General features: G+C 43.7%; 2 protein-coding genes across 3 annotated transcripts in view; one reads left to right on the top strand and one right to left on the bottom strand.

Annotated features, from left to right (window-relative positions):
* rnf13 (ring finger protein 13) overlaps nt 1–8,891 on the top strand; it is a 40,504-nt gene extending 31,613 nt beyond the window's left edge. The window contains exons 8-10 of the mRNA XM_076725786.1: nt 79–172; nt 7,237–7,317; nt 7,468–8,891. Of these exons, the coding sequence (XP_076581901.1) occupies nt 79–172; nt 7,237–7,317; nt 7,468–7,838 (546 nt within the window). The 3' untranslated portion in view covers nt 7,839–8,891. The remainder of the gene's footprint in view (nt 1–78; nt 173–7,236; nt 7,318–7,467) is intronic.
* Nucleotides 8,892–9,890: 999 nt separating this feature from the next.
* Nucleotides 9,891–18,735, bottom strand: LOC143317912 (profilin-2-like). 2 transcript variants are annotated; one of them, XM_076725785.1, is made up of 3 exons: nt 18,420–18,735; nt 14,969–15,161; nt 9,891–12,326 (listed from the first exon to the last, which is right to left on the bottom strand). In XM_076725785.1, the coding sequence occupies exons 1-3, from the start codon at nt 18,546–18,548 to the stop codon at nt 12,229–12,231; spliced, it is 420 nt and encodes a 139-aa protein (XP_076581900.1). In that variant the 5' UTR covers nt 18,549–18,735; the 3' UTR covers nt 9,891–12,228. The 2 variants fall into 2 exon arrangements, with proteins under 2 accessions (XP_076581900.1, XP_076581899.1); XM_076725784.1 differs by having other exon boundaries at nt 9,891–11,911; nt 18,420–18,724.
* Nucleotides 18,736–20,747: the final 2,012 nt, after the last annotated feature.

Here is a 20,747-nt window from a genome sequence, read left to right as displayed (position 1 = left end):
AAGAAAGGTGTGTGTGTGTTTTGTTTACTGATTTTTAAAGAATTTGACATGTTTCTCTTTTTTTTTCACGTTTCATAGATCACCAAGTTTGTCCAGGATCGACACCGGGCCCGGAGGAGCCGCCTGCGCAAGGATCAGCTAAAGAAACTCCCCATCCACAAGTACAAGAAAGGTATGGAGGCACACTCAAACATCGAAATTACCTGTGGCTGCAACATTTACATCTTACAGTCATTTACGGCATCTGCGGGGAATAAACGTCACGCATTTGCCTGTAAACGTTGGGCCTGTTTGTTTTGTAATTCAGAGAGTATCCAGAAAGCGCAGCAGCTGCCACACTCTGTGTACGCTGTGCACTGAAAAACAAAAATAGTAAAATGTTCACCTCGTTTTTGGGCTGGACTTGAACTTAAATCCTCCGCTTCACCAGGATTGTCAAGCTTCCCTGAGACAACAGGTCCAAAACTCATCTCTCAGCTTTATCCTGACTCTGACCTTTGACCTCAGAGTCTGCAGAGACGCTATTCACTCGTCTAACACGCTGCTCTTTCCTCACATGATTTGGCCCAGAAGAGAGATGTCATCGATGCATTACGACACATCATTCCTCCCTGGAGCTCTGCACCTTGGAGCTAATCGGATTAATATGGACTTGATTTTTCCACAAAGCCCTCCGTGGCAGATTAGAGCTCCTCTCTGTTGAGACTGGACACATGACTGATGCTCTGGAATGTGGTCTCAGTCATGCCAGAGGCCTGATGGGGGTTGAAAGCGTATTTTGGATTTTTATCTCATACGTGTTGAGCAGACGTACAGTATGTGCTGCTTGTTTGTAGTCTGCAGTTTTAGAGTCCCCCCCCACCCCCACCTCCCACCCACATCTTGGTACAAGGGTCACACAGGCTATAGCATTGTTTTGCGATGCAAATCCTCTTTGCGCTACGGCCAAGTAAGTTTTGTCTGTGTATTCAGACATTTTTCATGCCGGCTGTGTTTCCCCCGGCAGCTGTGTTTTGCAGACTGGAAAGCCCCCGACTACAATCAGCTGTGCAGGGGAACACCAGGGAGCTTTGTAGATTATGAGTGGTGCATAATAAGTAGCCCCCTTGCAAAGCTGCTAATTGAGGGGGTTATGAGTCGAGCTGCTCCTCCCCGCCTGGCAGTAACAGATGCACATGCGGCACACCAGCTAGAAGAAGCATGTGTTGCTCACATAGCTGTTTTAGTCACGTCAGGCTCTGTGGTTTGTGCGCTCTGGTGGCTGGCTCTGCGTGCAGTGCCCACTCTGACTCAGGGTTTCCACCAAGCACTACTACAGTCGACCTTGGCCGCTGCATGGAGTTCAGATGTCCAGGAAACAGCCTCCTGGGCGGCGTTTGCACTCCTGTCAGCTGAGTCAGAGCGTTTGGCGACACAGGAAGGGGATACCAAATCTGTACCTAATCACCTTTTAAGCCCTGCGCTCTGGAGCAATGCTAGGTTGGCAAGGAACCGAGTGCCCTGGTTTGATCATGGGAGGCCTGTAACAGGAGGGCCTGAGGGCAGTGGGACAGTGCTTCTGTTGTCTGATGGAATTTATTGTTACAACCTCTAAAAACAGGACGAGCTTCTTTGAACATTTTGTTATTTTTTGTCAATGCTAGTGTCTTAGGAATGACGGCTGATGTACGAGTCAGCAATCACGTTTTTCAAAATAACATGAATTCACTTGCTAGCAGGTATTAGCCATGCACAAGAGAAGGTGAGTACTTGTCTTTGATATCACGGTGTGTTTCTGCAAGAAGGTTTCTGCAGTCATTTAAAAGGTAAGTGCACAGAAGTCATGAGAAATACGACTGCGTATGTGAAAAAAGCGGTAAAAAGTGAGCTCTGTTAGCCCGCTTCTCATCTCTGCTTCAGGCTAGAGGCTCGAGGCTACGTTAGCCACCGCTAGCATAATACGGCCAAGTCTCGACCAAACTCCCAGCAGTCGAGTTGTAGCGTGGCAAATGTAGACGGCAGGTTATTGAAGGTTTGTATGGAGTAACAAAAGACGATTTCTCTGAATCCGACAGTGTTTTAGGAGTGCAACGTGTTACCAATGGAGAACTTTTTCAACATAATTTGGCAAAATCTTCCCTCTTCTGTGAACCCTGGACTGTTGTGGCCTTGTGGAAGCTAAGACAAATACCAGAAGGTCAACGTTCTCCTGCATATCCAGAAACTATGCTGAGCTGGAATCACAGAGCTGCTGTTACAGTAGCTCATCAGACCCCCGGTGGCCATTGTTTACAGCATGCTGATAGTGTTTTTTTTTTTTTCTCATGAGCTCCATGTCGTGACACATGAGGAATTTTCAGCTGGAGCATTTCTGTGGGACGAGTTCCTGTGACGCTCGACCCTCGCTGCGGTTCCAATTCCCATTCTGAGGTTTTTGGGCAGCGCGCCCAAACTTGGGGTTCAGAGCGCTGGTGTGTGTGTGCGTGTGCGTGTGTGTGTAGGACAGAGCGGGAAGGATGCCTAATGGTGCCTTTGGCCTCCGCTGCAACAGATAATGCTGAGCTTGGACTCTGGGGGCTTTGAGCAGATGCAGCCATAGTGAACGGGAACACTGTGATGTTAGTGTTGCTTTTAAAGCTGCAATCTGTAACTTTCCACAGAAAGGATCACAGAGCATGTAGCGTGGCATTTGTGAAGCTGTCCCACCAACCGCTCTGTTTATTTGTGTCTTTTGAGACTTTTTGGAAACGCAGTCAAGAGTGCAGATAGTCTGCCACAAAGATTTCCAGGTCTCAATCAGCATGTGGATGCAGCATGTAGCATGTTGAAGCCATTATGCAAATGTTGACGCTGCAGTTTCTACAGTGGCCACTAGAGGCTGCCTCCAAGAACTTCTCTCTGGAAACATAAAGTCGATATATTTAGATCTCAGTAGCTTATTTCACTCTATCTTAACTGTATTTCCGCTGTTTCTGACATCACAAGTTCATAGTATCTGTGCTTCTTCTTTGTGATTGATGGGATTGTTTAAGTGTGAATCAGAGTTCAGGAAAGTTTCTAAATGCAACATGGTGTGATGTCTTTTCTGGGTAAGTGAAGTCATTTGGGTAAGATGTTAACCAGCTGATGAGCCGCAGCCTCTGCTGCTGCTGTGCTGGCAGGATGCCTTTCTGCTGATGAGTGTATCTGCCCACATTCTCTGGCAGAGGAGCTGAGACCGGCAGAATCAGACATCTATCTATCAACTCTGCTAACGCTTTGTTAGACACGCTCTTAATGAGCTGTTTTTTCACAGATTTCTTGCTGCTGCTGTTGTTCAGCATGTATTTCAGTTAGACCCTTTTAATGTTTGCTTGTGATATTTTATTGCGACAGTTCTGATCTAGATTTGGGCCGGAGGTGGCGATGGCAGGCGTTGGATGGTGTCAGGCGTGTATGTTTGGAAATGGGAGTACATCGGCTGAAATGAATAGTCGCTAACACAAAGGGAGTCTGTATGGACGGAGCACAATGCCTTAATGAAAACCACGGTGCCCGTGTAATTGACGCACAATACCAGTCTGAACAGCAGCATGCAACGTAAGATCTGTGTCAATGTACAGCATTATGTAATAGCAGCTGCCACGGCTGTCAGCGAGCAGCCCCGCTCTGCCATTAATTTGACTTGCGCTCCGCTTTTATTGCAGAGCCTTGCGTCATCCCCACTTAGGCTGTACGGCTGACGTTTGACAGTGAGTTTTGGCCCTCCAGGTGGCGAGTTTTGCCAGCAACCGGTGTCTAGCAGACGCTGGGGCCAGAAACTCAACACAAACACGCGCAGTGAACTACAAACCTGGTAAGGAAACGAGGGGGGGGATTATTTCCGAGCCTTCGTTTAGACTCAGAGAGGCTGGGCTCTCCCTCTGACCCCTGACCTCCAGTCTGATCCCTCCCTGCTTATGATGAGTCACTCCACCCCTCCCCTCGGCTTTCCGCTTCCAAACCATAGGCGGGGAGCTGAGTGCGCGCGCACACACACATGCACACACACTGAACAGAGCAGCTGCAGCGTCTGAGCCGTCGGTGTGTGAGGCATGTTGATGTCAGTACAGAGGAGCTCTCTCTGTCTTAGTTCACTGGCCTCGCTGCCAGTTGCTCTTGTCTGGTTGGCTCAAGCAGCGTCGAACTGCGCAAAAGCATTTTTTTCCCCCCCTTTTACTCATTTTTTTCTGTCACCCTCTCTTTCATACGCCCACTCTTGCTCTGCTACGCACATTCACTGCTCATCTGAAGTTCAGTAGGACAGCGTGGTTCCTCTGAGACCCAGGAATGCTGGCAGGCTGGCTGATTAATGAAAAATAGAGGGGAGAAGAGCTGCACTGGCTCGCAAGTCCTTTTTAAGATGTGCTACTGGCCCTAAAACAGAAATGTAAGGGATTCCCTGCATCTGAATAGTTTACACATCACTGGTGTACATGAGCGAGACGTTTTCCATTGGCCTTGACTCAAAAAAGTACAAAATATATTAGAGCTGCAGCAACTAAGGCTATTAATTTAATCACAGAGTATTTTAATAATCAATTAATTGGGCTGAGTAATTAAAAAAGTTCTTTTCTTGCAGCTTTTTAATTTTGAGTATTTTCTAGTCTCTGTGACAGTAAGCTGAATATGTTTGAGTTGTGGACAAAATAGGACATTCAAGGACTTCATGGACATTTAATAGACCAAACAACTAATCGAGTAATGGAGACAACGATTGGCGGATTAATCGTTTGTTGTATTTTAAGAATCAAAAGAGGCCTCCAGTACATAAAGAGCAGATGGGAGAAGACACACTTCCGTAGAGAAGCGTTTCTGGAGCTGTTTCTTCTCATGTTATGTTTTTTTAAATAATATTTTTTAATATTTGTTCCGAAAATCTGTGAATATTTGATGAGTATTGTAATCAGCCGCCTGACAGCTCTTCAAGAATTTGGATTTTCTTCTTCAGCACACGCTGCTCTTGACACATGCACTGAGAAACCCGTGAAAGTGAGCCTCAGCTCTCGTGCGCAGGTCACGGTCATGACATTACTGAAGCTCATCTCTGGCAGGAGTGTGTAGAAGTGAGGAGTGTGTGAATGTCCGCAGCGGCTCTTTGATCAGCAGGAACGTTGTCGTTTGTTCCGTTTGTAGCGGACTGATGTTCTGCTGCAGAACGCTGCGCTGCACGTTTCTCAGTGGACGCCGGGCAGACACCTGAGCTCGTCTGAGTCATTGTTCTGGCTTTGCAGTCAACTGAGCACATGACAGTGTCCACATCTTTAAAAACAAAATCCTCGTATTCGTCTTGTTGACGCTGGTGCAGGGGATTGATTACTAATGTCAGTACTGACTGACTGAACAATGTGACGTAGCAAGACATACTGTGTGACACAGTACAGCATGAGAGTGAAGGTAACTTTGCTCGCAGCTCCACAGTGGAGGAGCTATGCCGCCTTCGAGCTCGTGGTTACGACATGGGAAGTCGTGTCACTTGACATTCATGTGGTGAAGTTGCAAGAACATGGCTGCTAGGCTACAGCAGGTTGTTCTCCGTATCTTGTCATGTTTTCAAGAACACCATTATCGCAGAAATACCCTGAACCATGATATTATTTTAGGGACCCTTACTTTGGCCCCGATCACAGACTTGTAATCAGTCACTTTTGAAGTAATTGCTGACCTCTGAACTACTTTATCTGAAGTTAAAATAAAAATAAAAAATAAAAAAGTGAGTGGACCCAGAAGTATTTCAGGGCGTTGGGCATCTCCTTGCAACACATTACACAAATGGAAACTCAAAGCCGAGCTATGAAGGTGATCAGCTCACTGCGATGCTGCTGTACAGCACAGTATGGCTGATAACCTCTTCCTAACGGGGTTTGTTTTGTCTGGCCGCTCCTGTTTCTTGCCCCTTTATTAATTAATTACTTTGTCATACCATTGTCTGATGTCACCAATGAACTCGCTGAGCGGAGTGTTATCACCTCAACGAATGACGGCCCAAACTACAACAGCGAGACCCAACCCAGAATGACCCTTTAAGGTGTTGGAACGGCATCTGTTTTGACACATTTGAAACGATACTCAGCCCCGTTCACGTCATCTCCACAGAGCAGCCTCTGAGTTCACAGAGCCACTGAAGCTCTCTGCCTCACTCAGAATAGCTCAGTTAGTGCCACAGTTCAGCATTTCCTGAGTGCATGCTGGATCCACGCCTGCACAAACTTTCCCTCTCCCTCACCCCGACGCTCCAGCACTGGCCTGGGCGAGCGGGAAAGACGGGGAAAAGATGGAGGCTGCTTCTGGACTAATGTCAAAAAAAAGAGGAAACAAGACAAGTGTTGGGTCAAAAAACAAGAGTATGATAGTGATGAGGAGAGGGAAGAGCGGATGTGGAGAGGGAGAAGGAGAAGGAGCAGAGTTGAAAACATCGCCCGGAGTTGAAGTTGCTGACGCTCAGAGGAAGAGGAGGAGGAGGAGGTGGAGGAGGGGGGCTCCGCTCGATGCGACTCCCCATCCTTATACGGTCACATGCAGCCCTGGCACGGACACAGAGAGCCCGGTCGGGGGAAAACATGCTCATTTAGAGCTTACATAAACACAGCGGCCCACAGCCCGGCTCCCTCCCTCCCTCCGTCCAGCCCGGCCAGGGAAGAGGAAGGAGAGGGAGAAGAACTCTGTGGAATTTGAAAGGGAGTGCGTTGATAAATTCCTGAGCTTTTAGTGCACAGAGAGGCTTTGCACCTCCTCTGAGTCAGGAAACGCAGTGCTGGCCGTTCAGCAGTGACTCTCCCTGTAGGCTGAGGATTGGATGGCTGGCTGCTGGGACATATTTGGGGAAAGTGACAAAGAATTTAAGGAAATTTAAAACAGCTGGAGCTCCTAATAACCTGGATACATACTCACAGCCCTCACCTGAGCCATTAGCCTTCTCACCTCCACCTACTCACGGAAGATGAGCCATGCAATTATTGAAAAATAATCATCTCTGAATTCATGCATTATTTGTCGTATCTGCACGGTGGAGGTCACAGTGGATGATCACACCTATACAATGGCCACTTGATGCAAATCAAAATATATTCTAACTGGAAATACTGGGTTGCGGTATATGTATCAGTATAGTAGTGTGTGACTGTGAATTTCTTACTGTGTCAGAGCCGTACAGGTATGTGACAGTAATGAAGCACGTTCTTAGAGGTGCGTTCAGTTAAAGCAGACAGACGATGGACGTGTCTTGTGTTTTTCACCCAGGGGACAATTACGACGTGTGCGCCATCTGCCTGGACGAATATGAAGAAGGGGACAAACTCCGAGTCCTGCCATGTTCTCACGGTGAGTCTGAACACTTCTTCACTCTGCGTGAGTCGTTAACCTGTCTTAGAGCGGTGACCGTCCACGCCACAGTGGACTTCTCAAGCTGTTAAGTTGCTGCGTAATCAGAATGATTAACCTCTCCACTGCTCGTACCTTTGTTGTCCTCAGCCTACCACAGTAAGTGTGTGGACCCCTGGCTGACCAAAACTAAGAAGACGTGTCCGGTGTGCAAGCAGAAAGTGGTCCCCTCGCAGGGCGACTCCGACTCTGACTCAGAGGAGGGGGACAGCGGCCCTGACGAGAACGAGGAGGTGTCAGAGAGCACCCCGCTGCTGCGCTCCCTGGCCTCCACCAGCGCCCACTCCTTCGGCACCATGTCGGGGGCGTCGCGCTCGGAGCAGGACCAGGAGTCCTCCGAGTACGAGGACGACGAGCTGGACAGCAGCGACAGCGAGGAAGAGGTCACCGTGGAGACTGTGGTGGTGCAGATGCAGCAGCCCTGCTCTGAAGGCCACGAGCACGACCTGCCCCGAGCTTGACTGATAGGTGGCTGGCCTGACCAGTCGCTAAAAACCCCGCCCGCCCACCCCAACCTCACAGCTGCAGAGACTTTCGTTGGGGGTCACGAAACAGATTCATCATCCGAATTCTTCTTTCACCGCTTACATGACATTGTAATGTATCCTCCCTACAAGTTCTGCAAGTTTTATTTCTAACATGATTGAATGAAGTTCGGATTTCCAAGTGTGTGACAGGAAGTCAGTGAGCATGTCTGAGAGGCTGGTGACACTCGTACAGTAGACTGTTATACTGTACTCGATTCAGTCCTGAGGGGGTGATACAGAGATGGGTGGAAAAATCCCGAGGTCCCTAAAAACACAAGATCACACTTGACACAACGTTCAGTAAAAGTACTGTGTAAATAAAAGTATAGATCACCATAAGTTCCATCTTTACCTTTGATTATCTCCTGTCCTTCAACGATGGGGAACTTTCATTATTGTACATACGTGCTCATGCTCCACTGACACTCCTTGAACCGCTATGCAGCATACTTTTTGTAAAATTAAACTAACATTCAGCAAGTATAGAAACATTTAAAGCAAATATGGTTTTGCCAATTTATTTCTAGCCTGACGTATGGAGGAGCGTAGGTGCTCCTGTCTGTGTTTTGTGCCACGGTTTGTCTGTTACGATGAGTCTCAAAGAGAAACTGAAGCCAAACCAGTTTGAGAAACTCATTCAAAACACAGAATGTTCTTCTCCGTGTGACGTCACATCATGTCGACGAAGGCGTGGAGAGACGTCCACGCCGCCTGTGGTAAACTTCTTTTGGCTGCTCCAGACCTATCACTCAATTTAACACGAGCAGTTATTTGTTGATAGGCCTTGTAAACGTTCAACTTAACCTTATCTCGTTTTAATACGGTTTATAGTCAATCCGTTTTTTTCGTAACATTGCTTGATTTTTGTTCATGAGACCTGTTGCCTTTTTCAGTTCAGATTTGTCTTGTGTTTTTTTTCCTGCTCATGTATGTACTCGATCTGAATTCACTTCAATAAAATGAAAACGACACTTGACAAACTTCTCACGGGCAGTCGTTCACTTGGTTTTCATGACACTGAAAACACGACGTAATGCATCCTGTTTGCACTGAGGACTCTGTAGAATTCTGCTGGGCTTCAACAAGCAAACACATCAGCTCCAGTAAACTCGTTGAGCGTAATGAGCTGGTTATCTGATAGAAATCAGCCTGCTGAAGTCTGGCATGGCTCATTACAAAGTGGAAATTATAGGACCTCTACACTCGTCAACTATCACTAATTTCTCAGTTAAAGAGCGCAATTTTACCTCTACAGACAAGATGAGGCTTTTCCGGGGTGACCTCAGGGCTTAAAGCGCCGACCATGAACCCCGTTTAGTGTCTTGTTTTCTCTTTATCCTCGCTCCACTTTGTTAGCTTTTTAATAAAAAGCCTTAAATGCCCCAAGAAATAATAAAGATAGGGTTTTCCCTGCTTTCAAACGTGCCTCCAACCTAAGTGACACCACCAGTTGAGAAAAAAAAAAAAAAAAAAAAAAATCCTCATCCTGGAGTCCATTCAGTAGCTGTTCTGATCTGTCAATCAAGTCACGTGGTTGTTGGCCCACCTTTTCTGGGCTTTACCAGCTTCTCACCCATGTTGTGTTAAAAGTCGAGTTTCAAATCTTAATCTGCTGATATCATGTGATATCAAAAGCTCAAGAGCAGCCAATGAATGGACCTTAGGGCGAGTGTGTTTTTGTCAACTGCTGTTCCTTAGGACAGGAATGAACTTTGAAACTCAAACAGCCGTATATCCAAGTCTAAACACTGCGAGTGAACGACCATGAAGAAACAGGACTTTGGTAAGTAAGGCTAACCGCTGGCCCTGTTTCCAGTCTTTGTGCTAAGCTAACTGGCTGAAGCTTCGTGTTTTAGCGTTCAGGCTTGAGTGACATCCAATCGACTCAGCTGATGTTGGCATGAAAGTAAAAAAAGCATATTTCCCAAAATGCTGAACTATTCAAGAGGCAACACTGAGTGTGGGAAAAAAAAGAGGGACAGCAAACTTTTATCTGGTTGGAATAAATTTATTTGATCTGTCTGTAAACAAGGTGATAAATCAATTTATGGCATTTCTTGGTTTTATGCATATGAAATCAGATGCATTAAAGAGACTGTATCCCAGATGTAAGAAAAAAAAGTGGTGAGGAAAAGGAAACGAACATAAATCAGCCAACAGGACTTGAAACAGGTTTTTTTTTTTTTTTTTTTGTTTATGAGTACACATATCCCACAAGGCCTAAACAGTGGAGCTGAAGCTAAAGAAAAAGAAAGTGCCAATGAAATGACGTCTTTAGTGGACAGTGGGTAAAATCCATCTTAGAACAGCAACAGATCTCTCTACATTATGGCACAGGATACACAGGTTCTGCAGTTAAGTTTCAACAAGACAACCATAAGCGTTTTTGTTCCAACCAATCCCATCTCCCATTGAGTGTCATTTCTACTTTTGAAAGGTTTTTTTTTTCCTCAGTTGGACGTTACAGTTAGCAGTACTGAGCGTGGACAGACCGTGTGATACCCCAGAGCTCAGCTGACTATAGAGTAGAAGGCAATTTATTCCACAGTTTTGTAGTTGTCAACACAGCATGGGTTTGTACAAATGCAGTTGTTGGTTTTCTAAACGACAAAAAAGAAAAAAAAAAAATGAAATGAGAATTATCATCAGATACTCCCACCCTTACCTCCCCTGTAGCTTCATAAATTTTTAACCATAGTAAGCATTACTGTGTGGTTAGAGTTTCCTTCATCAGAAAAAGTTAGCAGTCATCCCTCACATGATTTAGAGCAATAGTATAAACACCCGAGCTTTGACTACACTTGGTCCTATAAAAAGAAAAAAAATTCAAACTGGACACACTCCAGATGGTTATATGCTGGGATTTCTACTGTCCAAAAATGGCAGCCTTTGAAAAAAAAATGAAAGAAAAAAAAATATATTACAGGAGCTGGCAAACAAAAACAGTATTAAGTGCCTGAGCCATTGTTACTGTGGAATGTCCATGGGTTCTCGTGTAGTCGGGGAGGTCGTGATGACGGGAGGAGAGGCTACCAGCACCTGGACGACACCAACACTCGCAACTCCGGCTCGTGATGATTAACTGAGCCAATCCAAGCACACACACCCCCCACACACACACTCACACACATGCACACGCTACTCCCCTTTTAGAAAATGTAGTCAGGACAGAGTAGTGAATCTGAAAGAGGAGTTAGGGACTGGTTGGATGGTGTGTGTGTGCGGTGTTTGATGAAGACGAGCGTCTCCTGTGAGGTTTGTATTGTTGCCTGCTTTGAGCAAACAGGATGGGGAAATGGGGGGAACTGAAAATTTTGGCAGGGGGAGTGTGGAGGGGGGCAGTGGTGGATGTGAGAGGGGAAACGACAGCGGACCGAGATATGCACACAGTCTGTCCTCCCGGACATGATGGGGGGAAATAGAAGAGGAAGACATGACGAGCTTGGTTAGTGCTCAAGTGCTCCAAAGGCATTGGCTGCTCGGGGAGGGAGTGTGTATGATCAGGTTTGAGGGGGATTTAAGTAATGGGCACCGTGACAGAGAGAAAACAAAGAAATATCTACTTCAAATTGACGCTATAGCCTTCGTTGTCCAGGTGTTTGGCCAGAGTGTTTTTTTTTTTTTGCTGGTCTTGGTTAAGTACAGATTTGTCATGACATCCTGTTAGCAACATGCTCATCTTTGCTATGGATCAACTTATAGTGCTCAAGGGGGTAAGAGTACACAGCCCAAGTGTGTTGAGGGAAGAGGACGGGTTAGGGGAAGATGACAACAAAATATGGGATAACAAATGGGGAGGCGGGAAGGCAGAAAAAGAAAAACAAAGTAACTACCAACTAGGACTGGAAGTAGTGTGAAATGCAACAGGGTGGTAAGGGTGAGCTGCTAGGTGGCTGGGTACAGGCTGCTTTAGTATCCAGACTTCCTCAGGTATTCAGCCATCTGAAATGCTTTCTTGTTGAGCTGCCCTCCATGGACACCTTCCTTCCCCATGACAAAAACCAATGCTGGAGTACACAAAGGAAAAAAAACAACAAAATAAATGAACAGACATGGTGATAGCAGGGCTGGAAAATAAAATACTTGTTTATTGCAACCTTGCTAAATGTGGGGCTACATTGTTGAGGACAGAGTCTGGACCCTGCACTTGTTAAAAATGCTCCTGGGACTTTGTTTAATGGGACTGTTGAGGCGGGAAAATGAACTTGACAGTAATTTGTTTTTTTTTTTACGTATTTTTTTTACGTTTTGTGTTTTTTGTTTTCCTTTTTGTTTGTTTTTTTCTCTCCCTCAACTACGTCACATAAGCTACGTCAAAACTAAACTAAAACCCTGAATCCCTCAAGTATTTTGCCATCGAGTATGCCTTCTTATTCAATCCGCCTCCATGGACCCCTTCTTTGCCCATTACCAAGACCAAGACTGAAAGAAAAGAGACAGAGAAGGGACATTTAGAGAAGGTGCGGAGATCACACAAGTGAAAAGAGAAGAGCACAGAGCTCAAAGCAACAGGCAGACAAGGACAGCTAAAGGAGGACAATGGCACAAAAAAGCATAGCCGCACTTTGGTCTGAAGGCTGCACTGAGCCCAAACATTCATTTTCTTATCAGTGCTGCTGGTGGTGAAACAACAAGACATCACACATTACAATTGGGAAGACAGAGTGTGAGTAAAGCATGAGAATAAATGTAAAGGACACATGCAAAGCTGTTTGTCAGTCTGTACGCTTGTGCTCCCATGTTTACCTCATATGTTGACTCTAATATCTACTGACTTCTATGTAGACGGAAAGCAAAATTTGATATTTCACCAAAGTATTGATAAAAGGAAACAATTTCCCACATCTGTGTGGTCTGGCCTCAGCAAGGATCATTATTGGACTCGAGCCAAACAAATCACAATTTGACAAGACCCAGGCCCAATTAAGTTGTGCTACACAAATTCTTAAAAAAGGCCAGGTGACGTTAGGTAATATTGTACCACAGTTCTTTTGAAACAGCCCTGAATACAACTTGCTGAAAGCAATTGTGCAATAGGTGACCATTATATGAATGCATTCTTCCCTTCACTAAATATACATTTTACACTACTGTAACGGTTTGGTCAAATCCACATCACTTGTCTGAAAGCACAAATTGCAATGACCAGAATATATTCAGCACATATCTTTTCTGATGGATTTCATTTGACAAATCTCAAACTTCATCCTGGGCAGAAGGCAAACTAAGTTCCCAATGGCTGCCAATCAGCTTCTTTCACCATTTTCGTTGACAAGCAACCAGGTATGGATGTGGTACTCTTTCAAGTGGCTGGTGGTGTAGAGCAACGTGAACTAGTCTCCACTAATGAGTTTACTGCACTACACAGTAAGAGCCTGGTCTTTATTGTTTCATCTGTAATCAATATACACCATGCCAGCAGCAAAGAATAGGAAAGTGAAGCTTCTACCGAATACTAACAACCATGACTAATGCAGCACACATGCAGATACAGGAGCATGCTTGTGGTACCTCTCCTCAATACATGTAAGAGCCCTGAAGTGCCTGAATACACATTTTAACAGGAACACAGTGGAAGCATGTGAGCAGGGAAACAGATTCATACTTTTGAGGGTCAGGGTGTGTTAACCAGGAAGGAGGAAGATGCATGCAGTTCAGGAAGTTTTTAGGAAATTCTGGCTCAAAGAGTGAGTCCAGTGTGTGGAGAATAGGAACCAGTTACGGTCTCACCTGTACGTTTTAGTAGTGTCTGAGGAAAGTGGGGAGGACAGGGTGTCGGGGCCCATACAGGCAACATGAAAACTGGCACAACTCTCAGGCAAGTCCATAAAAGGACTTAACTTCAATTTCCTAAAATGGTACCGATGTTTGTGTGATACAAAGAGAATTTATCATCGCTAATGTGAAGAGCTGTCACCTCCTAATTGTCACATTTTACAGTTTTGACAGCAAGTGTATTTAAAGCTCTTCAATGAAAACATCTGTAGGCGTCTATGGTTTTAATTCCGAGGACTTCATGTGATTTATGCATCAAATCAGTGTTCATTTTCATGTAAACATAGAATACCTATTAATTATGTTAATATTTGACATTTATTTCAAACATTTAATTTAAAATAAATCAGCCTTCAAAGAGAGATCAATGAGTGAGTTGTGACCACTGCGGTGAAATACTTCAGCTATGCACAGCACAAATCATGTCCCAGATTTATTGTTGTCCTGGTTCACAAAGATCCAGCTTGTGGAAGTTACAGCCAACTGATACATCTTCAATTTGACTGAACAACCCATTGCTGTTGGAAGTTTAGAGCAAAACAGTACCCCGAAATGGATTTTACTATTTTAAATTATGCAACTCCAACTCCGCAAATTAAGAATATAATGCAATTACACCCTGAAAGTTTTATCATAGAGTTTGCTGTCATGTATTAAAGTTGCGAAATTCTGAATCAGTGAATACCTAAGAAAAAGGACAAGTTAAATCTTGATAGAATTGAATCAGAAGGGCAAAAATCAGGAGCATGGAACCATAAAATCTCTCTAGACAACAGATATACAAGACTGATAACAGAGGGGAAAGTGCAAGAAACATGGAATCAGTTTTTTAGGGTTGCAATTTGCTCATCTGTAAGATAAACAGGCTTCCTTGGCAAGGCTAACAAAACGGAAATCATCCAAGTTAAATTAAAATTTTGTCAGCTATAACTGACAAAACTATGGGCATGGAGGGAAGTCATGATATAAAGGAGATTTTCCCTCAACTTGCCCTTCATCTCTAAAACAAGCCGTGTATTCCTAAAGTTTACATTCAGTTGAGATACACACATTCCCCCATCATAATTAAATGACATTCACTGTTAATATCCTGTGATTCATAGCCTGTTAGCGTTGATGTATATGTCATATATTGAGGAAAGGCGCATTCAATATCTATCCCACATGCATGGACAACACATAAGTTATCAATGTGGCTAAACTAAAGGCACTATGTCAAAAGCAGGCTACGGTGTCACTGTAGCACTACTAAAATGTATGCGACAAACAACACTGAACGTGGGGCTCACCTTTGCCAGCTCTGCCTACAGAAACATTGTATGTTGGCTCTCCTCCTTGACTCTTTGTCCGGATATCCATTGTCCAGTCGCCGTCAATTTGGAGGCTGTCTCTGATTACGGAGCACTTTTTATTGCCTAAGGTCAGCCCACTGGTGAAGAAGCCCTCCCGGTCCTTTCCTATTAACACGTCAATTTCTTCAGGCTAAGGGAGACCACAAAAATCAACAAGTCAGGTGCATGTACATCTCTGCCAATCTCAATGCAAACTGCCCATCAATTCAGGTGGAGTCTCTTGAGTCATTCTTGTTTTTTTTTTTGAGATGATTTGTGGGCGTTTTATTTGCTCGCATTGAACACAATTCTCATCCATTGTTCCATAATGTGGGCGCCGTGAAGCCTTTGAGACTCATTAAGTACCACACAAATAAACAGTTTAATTCCTCTCCCTATCCTCTTAGCTCCAAACTTTTTTCCCCTCTAAAAGCAATACCTTACAGTGCTCTTCAAAATACTGGAATTGAATTTAGACTTCTAACAACATTTAAAAGTCTACCAAAACATATTTATGCTGCTCATAACTGATATGCATGCGATAATTAAAAAGGAGCAGTAAATCTTTTTGGTTAACTAAAAAAAAAAAAACACTGTGGAAAAAATGGGAGGGGACAGCAGATTGTCAGTTCCTTCAGTTAATCTCACAATAGATGATTAACTCCACACTATAAAGCATGAAAAACTCAACTTTTGAGGTTATATACAGTCATAACATTCTTTTAAATAAACCATGCTGTTTTTCTGAGAAGTTTTTCAGTCTATATGTCAGATTCAAATTAAAATGAGCACTGTGAGGATGAATGTGGAGTTGAACAGTGGATGCTTTTGTGGTGCAAGATTTCACTGAAATCAGCAGAATAAATATGGAGTAGATTTCAGCCAGCCTCTGGTGACAGGATTATTACCTGAAGGCCTTTCTACATTAGTGCAGCACCCAATTACAAAATATTTAACATAAAATATTAATATGGGGGGCATCAACAGCGGTCTTAAAGTGAAGCCTCACCCTTAATTAAAAATGTCCAAACATCCTGAATCTAGCAAAGATGTTTAAGTCCCACTTCCATAATCACACATCAAATCTTATCCTAAAGAAGGGGGTAACCATATATTATTTGGACAGGATATTTGAGTGTGAACCACAGCAAGGGACTGCTTCTGTAACTTGCCTAAACAGTAAGTAAAGGTATGATGAATTTCAATTAAGACACAGGGCTGCATTGTGATTAGGGCTGATTGTGGGCTCTGATTATCATTCAATGTCACAAACTTCTCAAATGAAATCAGTGTTTAACACCTTAAAGACAGCCAGCTATCACTTTACCTTAATCGGTACATGAGTAAAATGAAAGAAATAAGAAAGATTAGGATTTTACAGAATAAGACTTGCAAATTAAAAAAATAAATATAAAAGTCAAGACAGAGTCCGACCAAGGATGTGTTGGAAAACTTTTTGTTTTACTTCTCTCTGCTAAGTTGGTTAGGACAGTAGATGGTACTCAAGTATTGAGAAAGGGTGTCCACACGAAAAAAAAGTGCATGGTCTGTTTAAAGGCACAGCTGACTCCATTATACTGTGACGGGAAAGTCCTGAAACCTCACAGGCCCACTCCAGCTGACAAAAACAGCATGCTGAGATCTCAGTTATAAAAGCATGACTCCTGCTAACATTGCATTTTTTTCTAACCACTGCTGCTTACAGACACAAAAATCTAAATCACCGCACTACCGCCATTAAAACGTGTTTATTAAACCGGGTCTATTCTTTGAGCCAATCTGCAGAACAAAAGGCGTCGCCCCTCAACTCCAGAAATGCACAGTCATGGCACACACGAAACCCTTCAGAAAAAAACGGGAAACTCAAAAGGAAATCCTACTGCCTCAGATAACGTTAGCATGGCGGCTAGCTACATGTTGGAGCCAGGTTAGCCAATTACATTCACCGTGCCTCCCCATGGGGAACCCAATTTTCTGTTCGCTTATGAAGCTCGCGACGCTGCTGCACATATTCTGGGTTAGCTTTCTGAATTCCTCCTACCGATTTTGTTTAGCAAATGTCATTAATCACCGCGTCTGAGACAAAAAACAGGCTGGCTAACGCTGCTAAGTAGGCAAATAACCCTGGCTTTACACAGACACGGAAGAAAATGCAAGTGTGTCGATTTATACAATTTGTGCCTTTAAAGGATAACGTTACTCTGTCCCGGTGGTCAGGGAGGACACTCCCAAGGAACAGCGGCACACTCGATCATAGTTCACGTCTAGTCCAAGGGTTATCATTTCATAGCTATCAGGTCGGTCAAAAACGACTAGAGTTTGTTACATTCACATAGTGACTCGTTGTGCATATACCTACAGAGAAATATTTAAATTACTGGCTGATAATTTATTTAACAGACAAAATGGAGGTTCAGGGAAGCGCCTGAGACGATTGTTTAGCTAAGTTAAGATTCACACGAGTTCTGCCATATATTGAGGTCTCCGTGCGTCCACTCAAAAACATAAGAAATATACGGTGCACAAACTAAACCGCTGCTACCAGTATAGCAAGACGAAATGTGTCGATTTGCCTCCATGAACAAAATGAATAAGAAACTGGGAGTGTATCCGCCATCTTGGAAAATAAGGGGCGGTAGCGGCAGTGTGATTCACAGAAGCCGAATAGGAAAAAAACGAGAGAGACCAACAGCACACCAGCACGTCAAGAACGCATGTGAACACCGCTAACTTTGCGCTATTAGCGTTAGCTAATAATGATTTTCCAATGGGGATGACCGGCCTGATTTGAGCTAACCGCGAGTTGTAGCTTGCTAATTACGTTAACGTTGAACGCTGCTGGACAGTACTCCTGGCAGACGGTGTTGTCTGGTAAAGGAATTACTAAGCGGTTTCAAAAACATCAAAAACTATGATAAAATATGTACTGGGTTGGGTCCTGATTCAGAACAAAATCTCGACATTGGCTATGCTTTGTCCGACTGGCTCATCTTGTCTGACCGGTCTCACAAGCAAACACGGCTAGCAGCCGCTAGCTAGCTTGCTAGCATTGCTAAGCTAGCCCTTTTAGCCCGAGTTCGCGGTATCGCTAGACTTGGCTTGAGTTGGCTGTGGCTGCTTTGGCGGTTGTATCGAAATGAAAAACAACGTGAACGTTGAGACCACTTGTTCCGTTAAATTTACTGTAAAGAGATAAAAATGTCAAACGCTGGCGGTCGGCTGAAAAGCAACAGTGCATACGTGCCAAAGCATCTTATGTGTGACCACCGGATACCATGTGTACGTTACCACACTGCTCGCCTTATCCTCATTCAACCAAGGCCTGGCTATGCAGACAAACGCACGGGCTTGCAAAACGTATATTTTCCTCACGTGTAACCCTAGATACTGACACACAGATAATACTAACCGTAATGTTGGCAAAGGTACCGCCGACAAACGATGCCCAGACGTATTTGGCGTCCGTGTACCCAACAATGGCTGCGTCCTGGCAGCTGCCATCAGCCATCAGGTTGTCCACGTAGCTTTGCCAGGACATGTTTGTGAAATTAGTTCTAAGATGAAAAAATACGTAGCGTCAAGTTAGATCACAAACGTCTCTTGAGCGACGAAGAAACTGCGAGGAAGCTGTTTTTAATCAGTGGTTTAACGGGCCTCCAGCAAACAGAACCCCCCGGCTCCGTCACGTCCCGGCTTTCTTCTGGTCTAGGCAACGAAGAGAAGCCGCTGCAATCGGACAGGCGCTTGGGTGTAGTCCTCACTAAATCACTCCGCCTGGGTCGTTGTTCGCCCTGCTGCCTCATTGCATAATATACTGCGCAGCGGATGAATACATCGTGTCAATGAGGAATACAGCCTATTTTCTCCACTAAATCAAAGATTTGCCAGACATGCCATTCTTGTTATTTTTTTGGTGGTTAAACCAGTCAAAATGAACATTGACAAAGTTTTTTAGTATGCAAAGCAAACACTGGTCGGTGTTTCAGGCTACTGTAAATCTCTCAGACTTAATTTTCAAAGCAAACGTGAAATATATTTAATTATAAGGTATGTAAAAGAGTTTTGAAAACACAATTCACATTAGTTTTTACCTTATGATGATCAGTGATCACCACATTAGCTACCTACTCATCACTGATGTTTTACAACGTGTTTGTGCCATAATGCAGTTGTATCACGTTCTTGGTTTAAGATTGATGTGATAGCTACCCCACTTTAATTAGTTTGGCAAATGGACACAGTGGACGTAATCATCAGTCTTACTCAAATCCTTTATATATATATATGCTTCATTTTTTTCTTTTTAGTAGGTCAGCATTTATTAAGGTAAGTCATACTCTGAAAGACAGGGAAACACCCTTGAAAGCACATTCTTTACTGTATATACTCTTTACTGATTACACTCTTTTTATTATCTATTTTTGCTTTTGTCTATGTGTATACTTACAGTTCTCGGTATGTATATATTTTTTTTTATTTTTTTTTTTATTTTTTTCTTTTCTAATTTTATTCTTGTAAGGAGCACCTGTAACAAAAACAATTTCCTCTCGGGGATCAATAAAGTATTTCTGATTCTGATTCTGATTCTGGATCATCTCAAGGTAAAACAGTGCGGCAACCACAAGCTCACAATGCTAATGAGGGAACTGGATCTCCAATACACGTGTCTTAAATATCTTTGGATGATGGGAGATATGCTGCTGTAACTAAGCTTACACTCTGAGCAGCATAGAAACTATACCAGGATGCCATATTCTTTAAAGAGCATGTCAAATGTGGGAGCCCATCTGAGGCTGCAGTCCTCAGCATTGAGTTGGAGAGAAGCTGTATTTCCATATATGTGTATATGTTTACATTTTAAGCATAGCTTACACTTCAGAAAGTCTTCCAGTGATTAAGCGACAGGGATCTTGTGAGGTTTATTCATCCTTGTGTAAAATCCTTGTGTATACTATACCAAGTGTCACTAAACTGGTGAATAATTGGGGGATTTGTGTAAATGGGAATAGGGCCTCGTGGGGAAACATTTGGTGTTGTAGTTATTGAACTATTCAAAACACAGTACTTTATTGCCATTTGCTTTAATGCACTCACATAAAGCTAAAACATACCTGCTGATGAACATCCGTTTGTTGTGGGATCAAACCTGTGACTTCTCTTTTACAGGGCTGCATCAAAACACAACGCTGCCATGTGCTGTATGTATCTGTGTTTGTGTTTTCTCCATGGGAACCATTAATAAGGCAGCCACATGACTTTTTATGGTCTTGCTATCCTTTCTCTCATCCTCTCATCCGTGTGTATTAACTGTGAAATTATGAGGACAAAGGCAAATCAAATGCAGTTAAAGAGTGAATAGAGAGCATCAATCAGCGACTCACTTCTGAGATCTACGTGATGCTCAATGACATGATGTGCATGAAAAGCAGACAAAGGCTCACAGAATATAGGTTAAGTATTGGAAAAGTGATCATCAGACTTTGGGTACAACCAAAAAGTGAAGTGAAGGGGAGAATCATGCACACTCAGACTAGTGTAAAAATAAATGGAAGTGACAAACTAGACACAATTGCCCGTGGCTTAACTTCACTGAGCTCAGTTCAAACTGCATAGACACAACATACTGTTTTCTTTTTCTTTTCTTTTCTTTCTTTCTTTTTTTTTTTTTTTTTACATGCGCCACATACACAGCTTCCTTCATCTGAGTCTTTTTGAAGCCCACATCATGTGACAGTTT

The sequence above is a fragment of the Chaetodon auriga genome, chromosome 3, assembly GCF_051107435.1.
Source record: "Chaetodon auriga isolate fChaAug3 chromosome 3, fChaAug3.hap1, whole genome shotgun sequence".
NCBI classification, from domain to species: Eukaryota; Metazoa; Chordata; class Actinopteri; order Chaetodontiformes; family Chaetodontidae; genus Chaetodon; species Chaetodon auriga.
Note: the sequence above shows the minus strand (reverse complement) of the source record. Positions and strands in the feature narration are given on the sequence as shown.